Source organism: Perna viridis, chromosome 10 (genome assembly GCF_037379345.1).
Source record: "Perna viridis isolate PV_CMFRI_1.1 ecotype Kerala chromosome 10, ASM3737934v1, whole genome shotgun sequence".
NCBI classification, from domain to species: domain Eukaryota; kingdom Metazoa; phylum Mollusca; class Bivalvia; order Mytilida; family Mytilidae; genus Perna; species Perna viridis.
The window spans coordinates 9,766,842-9,782,118 of record NC_142454.1 but is presented as its reverse complement, the minus strand read 5'-3'; the positions used below and the strand labels follow the sequence as shown (position 1 = coordinate 9,782,118).

The following is a 15,277-nucleotide window of genomic DNA, read 5'->3' as shown; positions in this document are numbered from 1 at the left end:
TAATGCTAGTCAGATTACAAACACATATTGAATAACTTGCAGGCCCCTTTAAAATATAATATGTAGAGTAGCTAAGACAAAATTGACATTTATTTTTAAAATTCTATAAAAAACACTATTTCAACAAGTTATATTGTAGTTTTGGGAAGGCACCGGTTGGTAGATTTGGACACACCATAGCATTAGACAACATACGGATAATAAAACAACTCCGAATAGTAAAAACTCTGGACTAAATACCGTATCTTATATTAACATATGCGAAACGCTTTTGCTCTCTCGTCTAAAAAAAAACAATTCCTTTGTGCATTGACTTTTCAGACTGTGTATCATAAAGGCTAATGCATGATAGTTTAAAATTTTCCAAAGAAACATACATAGCATATTATTTAATAAATATGGGGAAAAATACTTCGTTCGTTGTATAAAATCTCCACTTGGTTTAAAAAAAAAGATATTTATTTAATAATAAAAACCGTTTTTTGGAAGGATACCCCGATCTACTTTACCCCTGTCACACTACGATCCCGAAATATATTGGAATTTTGAGGATCATGTAAATTGTCGAAAGGTCGTGGACCAAATTTGAATATAATAGTAGCGATAATTCCAAACCTGATCGTACTTGGGAGCATAGACAGTTCTTGGTGAGATCGAGATAAGATCTGCATATGGTCATAGGAAAAATCGTGAAAGATTTTTATATACTGAAATCTGCCAAAACAGAACCTATTTCATGATGACGTTTTTGTTTATACAGGTCTTCGGTTAATTCTGGTGTAAAAATCTTTGAGAAGAGACTATAGAGTATGGCTGGTTGAGTAATCAGATGTTTTACAGGTGTTTTGACAGACATACAGACCAAAGAGAAAAGCCGGACAAGGCTATTTTTCTAAAACCCAACACATGTTTGCATGCGAGGCTCTAAATGATGAACGTTAATCTCTGATTAATACCTCCTCTATCTACAATGTTAGATATACATTGTACAACTTTGTTTATGACATACATTTTGTACAATAAATAGAGTTTGGCAAAGATAACAATTATTTATTTCATTCACAAATCTTTGAACTAGTCAATAGAGTGAAGTATAAATATTTAACATATTTCGCCCTATACAAAGAATTAAAAGGAAGTGAGGAAGGAGTTATTACAAGTCAATGGGCTTTGTCTCTTTAAACTGTGAACCAGGCAGGAAAAATTATGACCTACATTTTTATTGTTGCTTTCATGTCTTGATAGTGAAACAAACATGTTTTGCTTGTAAAGGATAAATGGAACAGCTGTCAAAAACATTAGGCGATGACCATATCTGAAACACTCTACAAGAGGCTCCCATTAACCTTAATTAGTCACTTGAATGTAACATGAATGAATGAGAAACATTAGAATACCAAATGTGATCTAAAAGTTTTGGACCAACTGTGTTTTCAAATAAAGTTTCAATGGCCATATAAACTGAAAGAGGCATAAAAACAAAATACAAAGAGAGTCAATGTCAACACACCTATTCAGTATCATTATATTGATATGTCATTGCCATGTAGTTAAACTTTATAAATTGGTCTATCAGTAGATTATAACGCAACTGACAGCCATCTTCAACCAAGCAAAACCAAAATCATGGCATGAGTAGAGAACCATACTTGGTTAAAGTTAGCTTCAGATCAACTTGAAATTAGTGTTAAAAGGTCAATATACACTTAACCTATGAATAAAACAGCTTATGTTAATCACTTTTAAGGGCAACAAAATTTACATAAATAAATATTTATTCATTGTCTTCAACAAACATATAGCATTACATGAAAACTATCTAAACAATTCCTCATTGTGCATGTCCTCTTAATTGTACACAGTACTTTTAAATAAAATATCATAAATACATATCATATCAAACAAAAATCACAAAACTACCCATCAAAATATTCTGTTTCAAATGTTGCTAATATAATTTATGTAAATGAGATGAGTAAGTTGCTGGCTAATGCTAATATAAGAGCCAAGGCAGTGCTCAATGAACAATTTACCCAGACTGTTTCCCTGTAACCATACTACATAAATACATGGTCAATACAGATTTTACTGACAGTAGACTAACAAAATGAATATGACTTAAAACGAGTTCAGGGCTATTCTTCAAAACAGGTTACATAATTAGACATTCATCAGCCAATAATAAAAAATACTTAAATAGAATTCAAATGCATTCTATGTCAAAAAATGGTAAAATTTTAAAGTCCTAATGTAATAGAGACCTTCATATGTAGGAACAAGTTTTAAAGTCCCATTGATATATAACAAAGAGGAACTACTTGTACGTAATTAAAGTTAACTTAAAATTGAGACACTTTATTGATATGTAAATTTTGTAAATAATATGAATTCTATATACAAACCTGGATATATTTTATACAGTTCAGTTAAAAATAAACTACCATACAGCTGAGTTAAAAAATGTACCTTACAATTCATAATACAGTGAAATCTATTAAAACCCAAACACTTATTGGATTCAAAATTGGTTGTTTACACAGATTTACCGAGGTACACATATTTATGTTACCTTGCCTCTTTTTCATTCTCTAAAAATGCTTTAATCTGATACATTCATGTGCACTGTGTATTAAAGCTATCAACCAACCATAGAATATAGTCTCAAATATAATACTACAGTGGAATATGTCTAATCCTGTACATCTCAAAACCATGCTGTTTGAGTCTAAATCTGGACTGACATAAAATATGTTAGATTACACAGAATTCTGGAATATATAGACTCTCACGTGAGGAAGATGCAACTTTCCTGTTAAAATTCTTCGTGTTCAACATAAAAATAAAGGAAAGTGTTGAATTTATTTTTATACCTGCCACACAAAGAAAATTTTCTAAAACTTTGCACAATTGTTTGATAACATAAAATACAAGTTATTTCAAGTTTCATTCTAATATTTTGCCATCCCCTTTTTTCACCATCAGATGACGGGGTATCACTTAATTTTCCAAAAAATTCCATTTAAAATGTTTATTAGAATGGGGTTCCATGGTACAACTGTATATAACTGGGTCTGGTTTTGATAATTTTATACATGTCTATAGATGATAAACTGCTGATGAATGTTACATGTAATTGGAGTATGGTTTCCAAACTTTGCTTAAAAACTCAACTGGCATTTACCATGTGAAAGAATGGAATGAGCTTGCACACATATTAACATGAACATGTCTATTACAGTGAGGAGTTAAGCATGTTTTCCTATTAAGCTGCAGTCTGATATAACAGATACTCATTGTAGACCATGTTTAGGGAGTATAGGTTATCACAACATCTGGTCAATACCAAAGAAAAAATCAATAAACTATTACTGAATAAAAGTTGACCCAAATCTATCAACCTTTAAGTTCAGTTGTCAAAATATTTCATAAATAATACCATCAAAGAAGCTGATATTAAATCTTACTTAATTTGTAAATACATAAAATCCCAAGCCTACATAAACCCAATAACAATTAATGGAAGATTCATACACTGTAGAACTACATAACAGTGAAATAAATAAATATATTGGAAGATTGATGGGTGAATGGCACTACTTCCAGAAAGATGAACTCAGAATGCATGTCACTGAGATAGTTTGTATAATGACTAATATTCAGCATCAAAAGAATAAAATAAATCTATGATTCCTTAATAAAAATACATTTTCAGCAAGAAAAAAAAATGTTTCTTTAAATATCCTTTTCATGTTGTATTTTGTTGAAGACCTGTGGTCCTTTTCACAAAAAATCGTAAGTGTAAAATTAGTCTTAAGTTATGACGTCATAGTGAATAAACATATCGTGATGTTATAACATACGACTAATTTTACTCTTACGATTTTTTTGTGAAAAGGACCACTGTTACTCTGTTTGTGACTGCATTTATTGTATATACTTCATTAAGTAGCAGAGCTTGTATACACATAGGCTTGAGATCTATAAACTTCACACAGAACCTAACCTGTCATTCACCAAAATAAAAACCAACACCTATTTAATACATAACACAAAGGGTATAATAGATTCTACAAAATGAGATTTTGTCCCTCTTCTGGGAAAATATTTACATTTATACTATTCAAATTTTAAATCCAATTTTTACAGACTTTTCAAAAATGCAATACAGTCAAAATCTCTGATTGGTTTAAATTAACTTGAAATTTTAAACCTCGCTCCACTCAACTCAAATATAAACCATAGAAATCATACCAAATTGAAGAGAAGAAGACAAACTCAAGGATTTGAAGAAAATCTTAATTTTAGACTTTTTTATAAAACCTAAGTGTGACTGGAAAATTACAGTAGAGTAAGAATTTGAGGAAACTTTCAGTTTGAGATTTGTATTTTATGAAACTGGGCCAAGAATCACCATGTAGGTACGTAGAAAGTGTCATGATAATGTAACCTCAAGTTAATACTGAAAAAAAAACAAATTATCCCCATTACAAACTACAAAATGATATATGATTAATACATGATTAACATAAGTTACGACCAAAAGTTGTGCATGTATTGTTTGGCACACATATTTTAAACAAAATAAATTGGAAAAAATCTAGAATAAATTACTGAGACATCCTCGTGGACATCAGTTTTCACAGTTTGTCAAAGTGTCACTGGTTTGTGAAATTGGAATAACTGGATTCCCCTAAGCTTTACATTTTTTCAACAGAAATTTCAATTTGTGATATGACCAAACCAATGACAGTCATGAAATTGACTACAAACAAAAATAGTTCTTAATCAGTCTGTTTTTTACCTAGGGGGTGAAGAAATAAATTGTTAAATGATATGCCACTGTTTTACCAATGAAATGGCTTAAAATTGATAATCAAGGTTCTCTATCTATAAAACATGAAATCATGCTTTTCAAATCAAAAAAGGCCTCAGATAACAATCATTGTGAATTAAATAAAAAAAAATCATAGGATAAAATTTCTATTAGACATATATGGAATGATATTTAAATTTTCTTGTAATTTAAAGCTGCATTAGCTGTCATTTTCGTAAAAAAAAATTCAGTTGAAATATGCTTTAATTCTACTAAATTGCACTTTTCCTATATAATTTCATTCGATATCCACAACTAAAACGTGTGAAATACATGAAATAGGTGTCTATATATTTATTGTCTAGCAAGACAAATAATTGACCTAGATAAAATTTGTATGCGTGTAACTTCTGGTGACCTTAATCCACGCATGTGCTGTAAGGGTTGCTTCTTTAATGACAAATCTGATTAAAAAGCGAAAGTGGTTAATCAATGGCAAGAAAGACCATCGGACTCAACCCATAAAGAAAAAAGTTTGAATATAATGCAAGGATCCTTTTGAAATTTACGTATTGTGATATAATGTGGCACAAATATGGTCAGTAACTGTCATTATTTATTTGAAAACTAATCAAGAAATAGATGAAATAAAATGTAAACAAGACACGTGCTTACCTGTGTGTCCGTTATTGTTATTGTTTTTACCAAGGTTAAGGTATTTTTAACCCAGGTTATTGTCCTGTCGGCAATGTTTGGAAGTAATGGCGAAAAATAATTAGATCTGAGCTATCGATCTTCTTTGATTGAAAAAACATTGTTTTTAGAATATTCTGTAGGTATTATTGACATTTATTGCTTCAACTGCATTACTACAAACTTATTTCATTTTAACAGCAAAATTCAGTGGAATCAAAACTGAACAAATTTGGCAGCTAATGCAGCTTTAAAATATATAGTTAACTACCTAATGAAAATCGTAAGGCATTGGTCATCGAATAATAAGAAGACCAATTCCATCTCCTGAGTTATCTCTTATTTATTTTACAAGCTGAAACTTAAAATAAACATAATGAATTAAAATGTTTACGTCAACCAGTCTCTCGCCAAAAAATAAAACATCTATTCATACATATTTAAACTTTTACAGGAAACAACAATTTCAACAACCCATGCAATCCTAACAAATTTTTAAATCATTCTAATTGAAGAACCATGTTAACAGTTAGACTAGCTCTGTAAGGCACTTAGCACCCATGAAATACTTAACGATAGTTGATGACCATTGTGGAGTGGAACTGACACATTAACACAAACCACACACGAATGACTTAACGATAGTTGATGACCATTGTGGAGTGGAACTGACACATTAACACAATCCACACACGAAGGACTTAAAGTTATTAACATTTGTTTTAGGAATTACATGACAGAAAACCTCTATAACTTTGACATACAAAGTACACGTCGTAAGGGTAGATCTAAGATTTTATATACAGGACAATGTGCCCTACCAGAAACCCTAATACATACAACAAACATTTTACTTTTTAAGTCTTAAAATAAAAAAAAAACTGTGCTAATCCTGCATCAATATGATCAGACTAAATCCACTTTGGTAGCAAATATAACTAATCATTACTATATAAATATTAATAATACCCTCTTTGAACACAAATTTCTTATGTGGTCCCTATAAAATAAGCCATACTAACCTACAATACTATACACAGGCACATATTGTTCATGTGAAATTCACATGAATTGAGCATCACATAAAATTCACATGAACTCATGAAACAAACATAATTTTCATGCAAATTTTTAGCAAGAATATCACATGAATATTTCACATGAACACGAAATTTACTTTAACTTTACATGAAGGCTTGATTCACCTGAATTTCACATTAAGGCTGACATCACTTGAATTTCACATGAAGACCTAATTCACCTGACTTTCACATGAACTCTGAGACACATTTAAATTGTTCAATTCAGGTGAAAATCATGTGAAATAATATTGCCTATGAGCAGAGATACCACTGTAACTAAGAACTGTGTCTAAAAATAGAATTAACAATTTGGAGAAATCTCAATATATGAGTGCCAACTCCATTTTAAAAACTACTAGAACTAAGCTTTAATAGACTCCAAGAACCTGAACAATAAATATAATGTCTAAAATCAAAAACTGTATAAGTTAAAATCTTTTTCTTTTTTTCTATTAAATGAGCAGTGGAATTTTCCACAAGGTTTCGCATTTCATAGTTTCATACCTATTTATGAAGCCTTTAAAAATATTTCTATTCACAGAATTTAACATCCTATTTCACAATTCTATTTATCAACATAAATTTGCTTTTAAAAAGTTACATTATCTGGGTCATAGTGGAAAACTACAACCTATGCAGCAGTTTATTATAGGTAAAATATATCTGATCTGAATGTATATGTAATGAGTGTTTACATATAATGTAGTGAAATAAAGTTTTCACTACCTTGTCTGTAAACATTACAAGCATTTATACCATAAAATATTCCTATATCCTTTTCCAAAGCAAATCTTACTTTTAACCAAGCCTCAAATTTTCCCCTTTTTAATTTATGTGTTTGCTCAATAATAGGTTAAATTAGAGTTTTGCTGCAGTAACTACCCACCGACAGGTGAAATTTTGAGACTGTTATGGCCATTTTTTATAGATTTATAATCAGTCTCAGTTAGAATAAATAGACCAAAGAAAAACTCCCACAACACAAGAAAGTTATAAACAAACATCAAACATAAAAATATTACAGGATAACAATGTAAAAAACCCAACTGGAGATATCAAATACTTCCTATATATGTTTCTACACAAAGATCATGGACCGTCTATGTAACCTCAACATAAGGTCCTCTGTTTCAGTTAAAACTACTTGGTCTGGCTCTTTAAGATCCTACCCAAAAGGCCTGAATTGTTTTCAGAATACTTCTCATTTTACTTTCATAAAGAAGAGTCCTGTAAAGTTTCATTTGGTCAAGTGAGAATAGAAATTTCATCAAACCAAATTTAAATTTTCATATAAATTGCAGGAATACAAAATCCTAAGGGCACAAATATGTAATACTGTTGTACTTATGTGTTTGTCATGTTCTTAACTATATGTGATATTGTTGCTGCAACAATTTGCGTCACATTATTTGGCATCCTGGGATGGAGCTCATTCCCCATCTGGGTCTCATTCCCCATCCTCTTAAAGGCATCAATAGTTCCAATAATAGCACTGAAAAATAAAAAGAATGGCTTCATAATTACCGGTAAGTTAAAAACTCAAAAGAATAAAAATCTCATACAAGCTTAGTCAAATGTTGTTCATAAATGGTGGAATTGAAAATAATGCCATTCACTACTAAAAAATTGTAATCTTTACAGTTTGAAAGTATGCTTCTAACACAACCGCTGACACTAAGGTTTATGAGGAATATTAAGTTGCATGCATTGCCATGCTAGTTACTGCCCAACTCCTACATTAATATAAAGCCATACAACAAATTTGAAATCAATCCAATCCATTGTGTGCTTAGATTTTTATGACAAAAATTTTCTTTAACATTTGTAGTCAGATTTGACAGCAACCACAATCACTTATAATTTGTGCCCTACATGTCACATACCAAATATGAAATTAATCCATGAACATGGAGCCCAGATAATCATTCAGATATTCGATGGGATGGACACAAATTTTCATTGTGTGGTTGCATAAAATACAAGTTTTTATATATGATAAAATGCTTCATAAATTGCTAGTAGGTTTAGACTTATAGATTTAGCCTAGAAATAACTTTGTCATACAATTTCTTGCATGAAATACACTTGCACTGGTAAAAATAAGCAAAGGAAGACTAATTGGTCTGAGAAATATGGTTATTAAAACCTAAAACACACATAATTAATATTTTTTCTATTTTATGGTGAAGTACCTAAAAGTTATTGACAAAAATCTTGGATAAAAAAATGCACTTTCATCTGTTAAAAACATTAATGTCAGCTTTTTAAAATTATAATTTAAATTTTAAATGTTTTATTAAAATGTAGATACAAGTGATTTAAGTATCATTGTGTGTCAGAATCAGGCAGGCAATGGGTGGCACATCATTTTCCCAAATTTGTCATTTTTGCCTAAATATATTTAGTACATCTAGAAAACAACCAAAAAAGCTATTTAATTTATCCTGAAGCATCTGTGATATAGATATTTTCTGACTGCTTATATAGGAAAAGAGTGCGAGAAAATTTTCCCACCATTTTTCTGTATGCATTTCATCTAAATTTGACTCATCAATATCTTAAAAAAGGCAAAATTTACAAACACTCTGATATTTATTTCTGGTGGTTATCAGGTATAATTATTTGGTTAATACAATAAAATCTCTGCATTTTTTTCCTTAATGTGCCACACCTTATATACATTTTGCCAGATTCTTAGACGGAGAAGTACTTTAAAAAAAATTATATATTTCCCTTTTAACATTCCACATCTACACATTAATATTGTCATTGAAGATCTCTATATCCTGAAATTCACCAACACCTTAATATATTACGTATACTATTCAACATTATACATTAACATAACATGACTTAAGAAGCTGGTATTCACATAATTTCAGTCCCTTGGTTTTTCCAACTCAAAGGTACAAAAAGTACTAAAAATTATTAAAAAAAAGTCTTGAACAAATTATAAGATGATTACATAATACATGAATATAAAAAACTTTTTACATATAGTCATATGTTCCCTATCACAGAGAAGAGCCCACCATGATTTAATAGTGCATTATTGGAATGTCAACTGATTAAAGGTGTTAAAACTTCTATAAATATGGAAACAATAAATCTAACAAAAAAATATGGACTCAAAGGGTTCTAGTAAAACATTATAATTAAAAGTAATCTGAACAGGATATTCACCCACAAACATGAAACAATTTAGGAACAACTGTGATATTTCTGACAAAATGAGGCATTTTTTTATAATGAAAAAAAAAGGGGTATAAATTCATTTAGTAGTTACATGATTCTCAAAACTTACGTACATTTTTGGGTAAACTTTGATGAAAAATTATACAAATACTAATTTGCATCCATGAAGTGATCTTGTGGTGTCTTATGGACATAAAGATAAAAAAAGTTTCATATACAGAAAAAGTGAACTAATCCCCTCTTTCTTCAGGTCTCAATAATCTTGAACCAGTCAAATGGACAACACCACTTTGTGAATTTGCATATAAAATACTTCTATAGCTGACAAGTTTCAGTGTCTAAGACATTGAAACTTGTTAACAACAAATCAATATGACATTTCAACAGGATAAAGAACAAATGTACATGTAGTGACAAAAACCCTACAAAAATGAAAATAATAAAAAATATAATTGGTTCTTTTCAAACTTAAAGAAGCAGCTGCCTAGCCTCAGGACTCTTCATTGAAACTAGAAATATCGTGAGCAACCTTACAAAATCTAAAGGTAAAGGTAAATCTATTTCTTTACTAGCACTGAACAGTCATGAAAATAAATTAGCTTATCTATTCCATATCTTACCATAACACCTACCATTGGACACTTAAATCAAAATATACCACCTGGTTTAGGAGGTGTATTACTTACAAAATCAAATTGTAATTGCAGGCATATTTACACTGAACATATGGTGCCTACATATCCAAAAAAGTCTCTGTAAAATCTATTGAGTATATTAAAAGGAAACATGCTTTCAAATTCGTGGACAGATAAATTGACGGATGGACAGAAAAACAGTTTGATTTCCATTGTGCACTAATACATATGGTGCTTATAATATTCATAAAAATCCAGTGTGGTTTGGAAGGAAATTCACTTACAATGTTACGACACAATGTACGCTAAGTTTAAAATTATTTCATTTATGCAGGAATTAGATGAAAAACACCTTTCTCCACATGTACTGAAATACAATACCTACCTGTCATATAAAAAAATTATCAAAATTCAGGGAAAAGTTTAGGAAAAGTAACATATAAAAAGTATGTAAATATGAGGACAAAAAAATGAAAGGACAGTCAAACAGACAGGACTATATACCCCCAAAAAGGGAACTATTTTGATGGCTTTTTAAGCATTTCCATACATGTAACAATATTTTTACAAAATAAATGAAATGGATTTTAAACATCAACAATCAACAATTAGATTTATTCTTTTTAACAAGAAAAAAGTTGTCCTGGTTGAGGGCATCCACAAAAGGTCAATTGACTTCAAGCAAATTCAACCTAAAAATAACCGAAGCCTTGACCCTCATCATTATATTTTTTCTTGTATCCAAAAATAAAGTTATTATTCCATGCGTAGCAAACGTGAACAAAATAAACATTATTTAAAAAATTCAGCAAAGTAAAGTAGAGAATATATTTTTTAAAATTATTATAGGTTGTAGGTGAAACAGGGTATGACTAGTGAATCCAGAACAGTCTACTGATAAAGGCACTCTGTCTGTGCTGACATTTCATGATAACCATCTTCATGCAAATATACATATGAGTCTAATAACCTTTAAATCACTCAAAATCAATCAATCAGTATAGTAGGACTTCTGTTGAAAGACATGTGGACAGACCTATTTACTGTTACCCTTAAAACATAGTTAGAGGTGGGATGGGAAAAATCTAGGGACAAGCATAATATATTTTGTGTAAATACATCATTTTGATGCAATGTTAAGCATTTAAACAAAGCAAAGGCCATGTAAAAATAGGTAAATAAATTGAATCACATCCATGTTATATGTCTACACTCAAAAAAGGGTGAGAAGAGATAAATTTAACATGACAAACCGTCCTGGTTAAGTCACTCCTCAATGACATTGACCTTTATATACAAGGTTAAACCTTGATCAATATCAACATTTTTGTTGTTACTTTAGGAGTATTTATCCAAACAAAAATATTCATTTACTTTTATGTAATCAGCCTGAGCAAAACATACATTCCCAAAATAGAAAATATTTGAGCAATGCCCACAAACTTGATACCCCACTCCCCATTTGATAACATGCAACTTCTGACCTCCATATTGATTTGAATCAAAATCTAAAATAGTAGGTGCACAATGGAAATATGTAATCAAGATTCTGTAAAATTTTCATTAAATTCCATTCAGTGGTATAGTAGGAGTAATGAATAAGACATGGATACTCCTCACTGTAACCAAAGTAAGGATGGATACCCCTATCACTATATAACCCCTTCCCAATGCCATTGGGGATAAAAAAGCAAATTTTACATTTTTAGCAAATATTTACCCTCATGAGAAGCAAATTTTATTTCCGGCAGAAATGAAGACAATTTTCATTTGATTAAAACAACTCATCCACATTTACTTTGATGAGAATCAAAGCATAAAATTGTTACACATGGTAGAGGACACAGGGTATGACTGATGAATCCAGAACAGTTTATTACCTAGAATAACTGTTAGAAATGCCCACTTAATTAATACCCCTCCCCATTCAATAACATTGACCTTCTGACCTCCTTATTGATTTGGATCAAACTGGATAAGGATGTGTACAATGGGAATATGTAATAAAATTGTGTGAAAGTAACATGATATCTCATTCAGTGGTGTAGGAGTTGCAGATAAGAAATGGGTACCCTAAATTCATAAAAGACATATAGCTATGGTTTTTTTATAATCTGAAGTAGGAGACAAACATCTCCAATATCTTATAAATATTCTGTAAAAGTATCATTCTATTTGGTGGTGTAGGAAGTTAACAGATCAGAGAAGAGTACCCCTCTGTGTTACAGGACAAAAAGAAGTGGGCTCTGAGGTATTGATGGAGGCACTGAAGGACAAACACTATCATAACTATATCTCCAAATAACTCCTAACAGATGGTATTATGAAGACCACAAGGAAATTTTTTCATGTTAGTGGTCAGGGCTGAAATGTTTTATGTGAATATAATACTTCATCTGTTGATACATTATTTGGTGCACACTGTATTGGACTATTAACTAACAAATGTATAAGGAATTTGTATTCTTCAAAAATAACATATAGGCGATAACTTTTCATTTGCTTATATACCAAAACAAAAGTTAAAATTTAAATGAAGTAACCTTGGTAACCATGATATCATATTGAAATGAATTATAAACTTACCCAATAACTCCCATAAACATAAGTGTCCAATCAATGATTACTTGATATATTGTTAGTGACCTGTAAGAAAAACAAAACATTGTACATAAACTTCAGGATCAACTAGTGATATCTTCATTATTTAGACTAGAAATATTGTAAGAAATCTAACTAAAAGAATTTTATATCCAACTTTATTATAGACTTTAAAACTGTAAACTTCTAATTTTGATTATTGTACCTGCAAGCATCAAGTACCAATAATAATAATAATTAAAAGTATGGCATTAATGAAGCATTAAGTGATAACCCACCATGTAATGGTGAAAAAAGGGGAATAACAAAATGTTCAAATAGTCTTACTCAAAAACTACTTGGATTTTGCTGAAAATTAACCTTGATCTGGATTTCTTGCCATGAAACTGTAAAAAGTTTCAAAACAATTCAATGATCCGTTTTCAAGTTTGAAACCTAGGGATGGACAGATGTATGGAAGTAAGGATGGAAGGACAAACAGACGAACATGCAACTTTTCAGAAGGTACGACAAAAACCATACCACTTCATAATAATATGATACCTTCATATAAAGTTCTTTGATTGTATTGAATTGATGGAGAGATGCCTCACTTATAAAGTCAATGGAAATACACACAATTTAATGGATAAAGTGATTCTTATTGTACACCTCCCAAACTCCTTAATGAAGATACACTGAGCAGGCTCATAAATGTTTATCCATGCTTCTTTGTGAAAATTTTAAGTTGGAATATTCCAACAGCAAGCGGTTCATTTCATCAAAGTCCATTTAAAAGTTTAAGGCATGATGGAAAAACTGATACATATAGGCAGAGACAATGACACACGATTGCTATATAACTCTCCACCTTAACTTCCTTCAAAGGAAAATAATAAAAAAAAAGTTTCCATGTCGTCTAAATCAAGAAATTTCATGAAATATGACTTACCTTCAAACAATAAGTTCATTTAAAAAAAAAATTACCCTTTGAATATTGTCATATGGAATAGTCCAGGTAAAACAAAGGCTAACATTGTACAACAGGTAGCTCCCACTAATGCCATGAGAGTTGCAAAGTTAGGAATCACTATCACCACAAAACCTGTTGTAAGCACCATCATAAGACGCAGAGCATTCTGAAAAATGGCAAGGAGTTATTATACAGGTTTATAATAAATTTTACTGCACATTACTTCTTTCATAAAGAAGAACATACTGAACTGGAAAAAAGTGGAATCATTTATTAATTATCTAAGATACAAAAATCCTAATAGTATACTTTGCCCTGATAGGAAAGGCCCACACAAAGTATTAGATCCCTATCAAGAGTTGTCGTGGGCTGTTTTCTACTTTAAGATGAAGTTGCTTTCTTTTTGAATCATTCCCATTTCCATGAACAATTCATTAAAGTAAAGCTGCAAATAAAATTTGAATTCAATCTAATCAATATACATGCATTTTTAAAACTATTAAAACAGAAATTTGATAATGAAAGGCACCTTTATCTTTTTAGGATATACAACCCATTTAAAATCAGCAATCTAAATTCAAACCATCCCTATCATGGAAGCTAAGATTTTTTAAAAGAAATCAACTAAAATAGTATGTATATATAATTATATTTAAGTAATGTATAAAATTATCGTGGTTAGTTTCCAAGTCAACCATTTACTAATTTTTTACCCAACATTCTTCCTTAACACTGTTTTCATCTATTTCCAAAAAGAAAGACTTACCCCTCTTCATGTGTTTTATTTTTTTTTTTTTCAGGACTATTCATTAATCAACATTCTAATATTTTTTACAACAGGAAATAGACCTACCCCTCTCCATATGCCTTTTTTTTTCAGGACTTCTCATTACACAACTTTCTATTCTTACAACAGAAAACAGATCTACCCCTCTCAATGTTTTTTTTTTTCAGGACTATTTTTACAACAGGGAAAGACTTACCCATCTCCATATGTTTTTTTTCAGGACTATTTTCACAACAGGAAAAGACCTACCCCTCTCCATATGTTTTTTTTTTTTCAGGACTATTTTTACCACAGGAAAAGACTTATCCCTCTCATATGTTTTTTTTTTTCAGAATTATTTTTACAACAGGGAAAGACTTACCCCTCTCCATATGTTTTTTCAGGACTATTTTTACAACAGTGAAAGACTTACCCCTCTCCATATATTTTTTTTTTCAGAACTATTTTTACAACAGGAAAAGACCTACCCCTCTCAATATGTTTTTTCAGGACAATTTTTACAACAGGAAATAGATCTAC

At 30.5% G+C, this 15,277-nt stretch overlaps 1 protein-coding gene across 1 annotated transcript in view; it reads right to left on the bottom strand.

Annotated features, from left to right (window-relative positions):
* Positions 1-1,757: 1,757 nt before the first annotated feature.
* The window catches only part of LOC148604456 (uncharacterized), a 38,768-nt gene continuing 25,248 nt past the window's right edge, over positions 1,758-15,277 (bottom strand). Inside the window, exons 15-17 of the mRNA XM_088548714.1 lie at positions 13,986-14,137; positions 13,005-13,064; positions 1,758-8,080 (exon numbers count right to left, since the gene is read on the bottom strand). Coding sequence (XP_088404840.1) covers positions 7,933-8,080; positions 13,005-13,064; positions 13,986-14,137 — 360 coding nt within the window. The 3' untranslated portion in view covers positions 1,758-7,932. The remainder of the gene's footprint in view (positions 8,081-13,004; positions 13,065-13,985; positions 14,138-15,277) is intronic.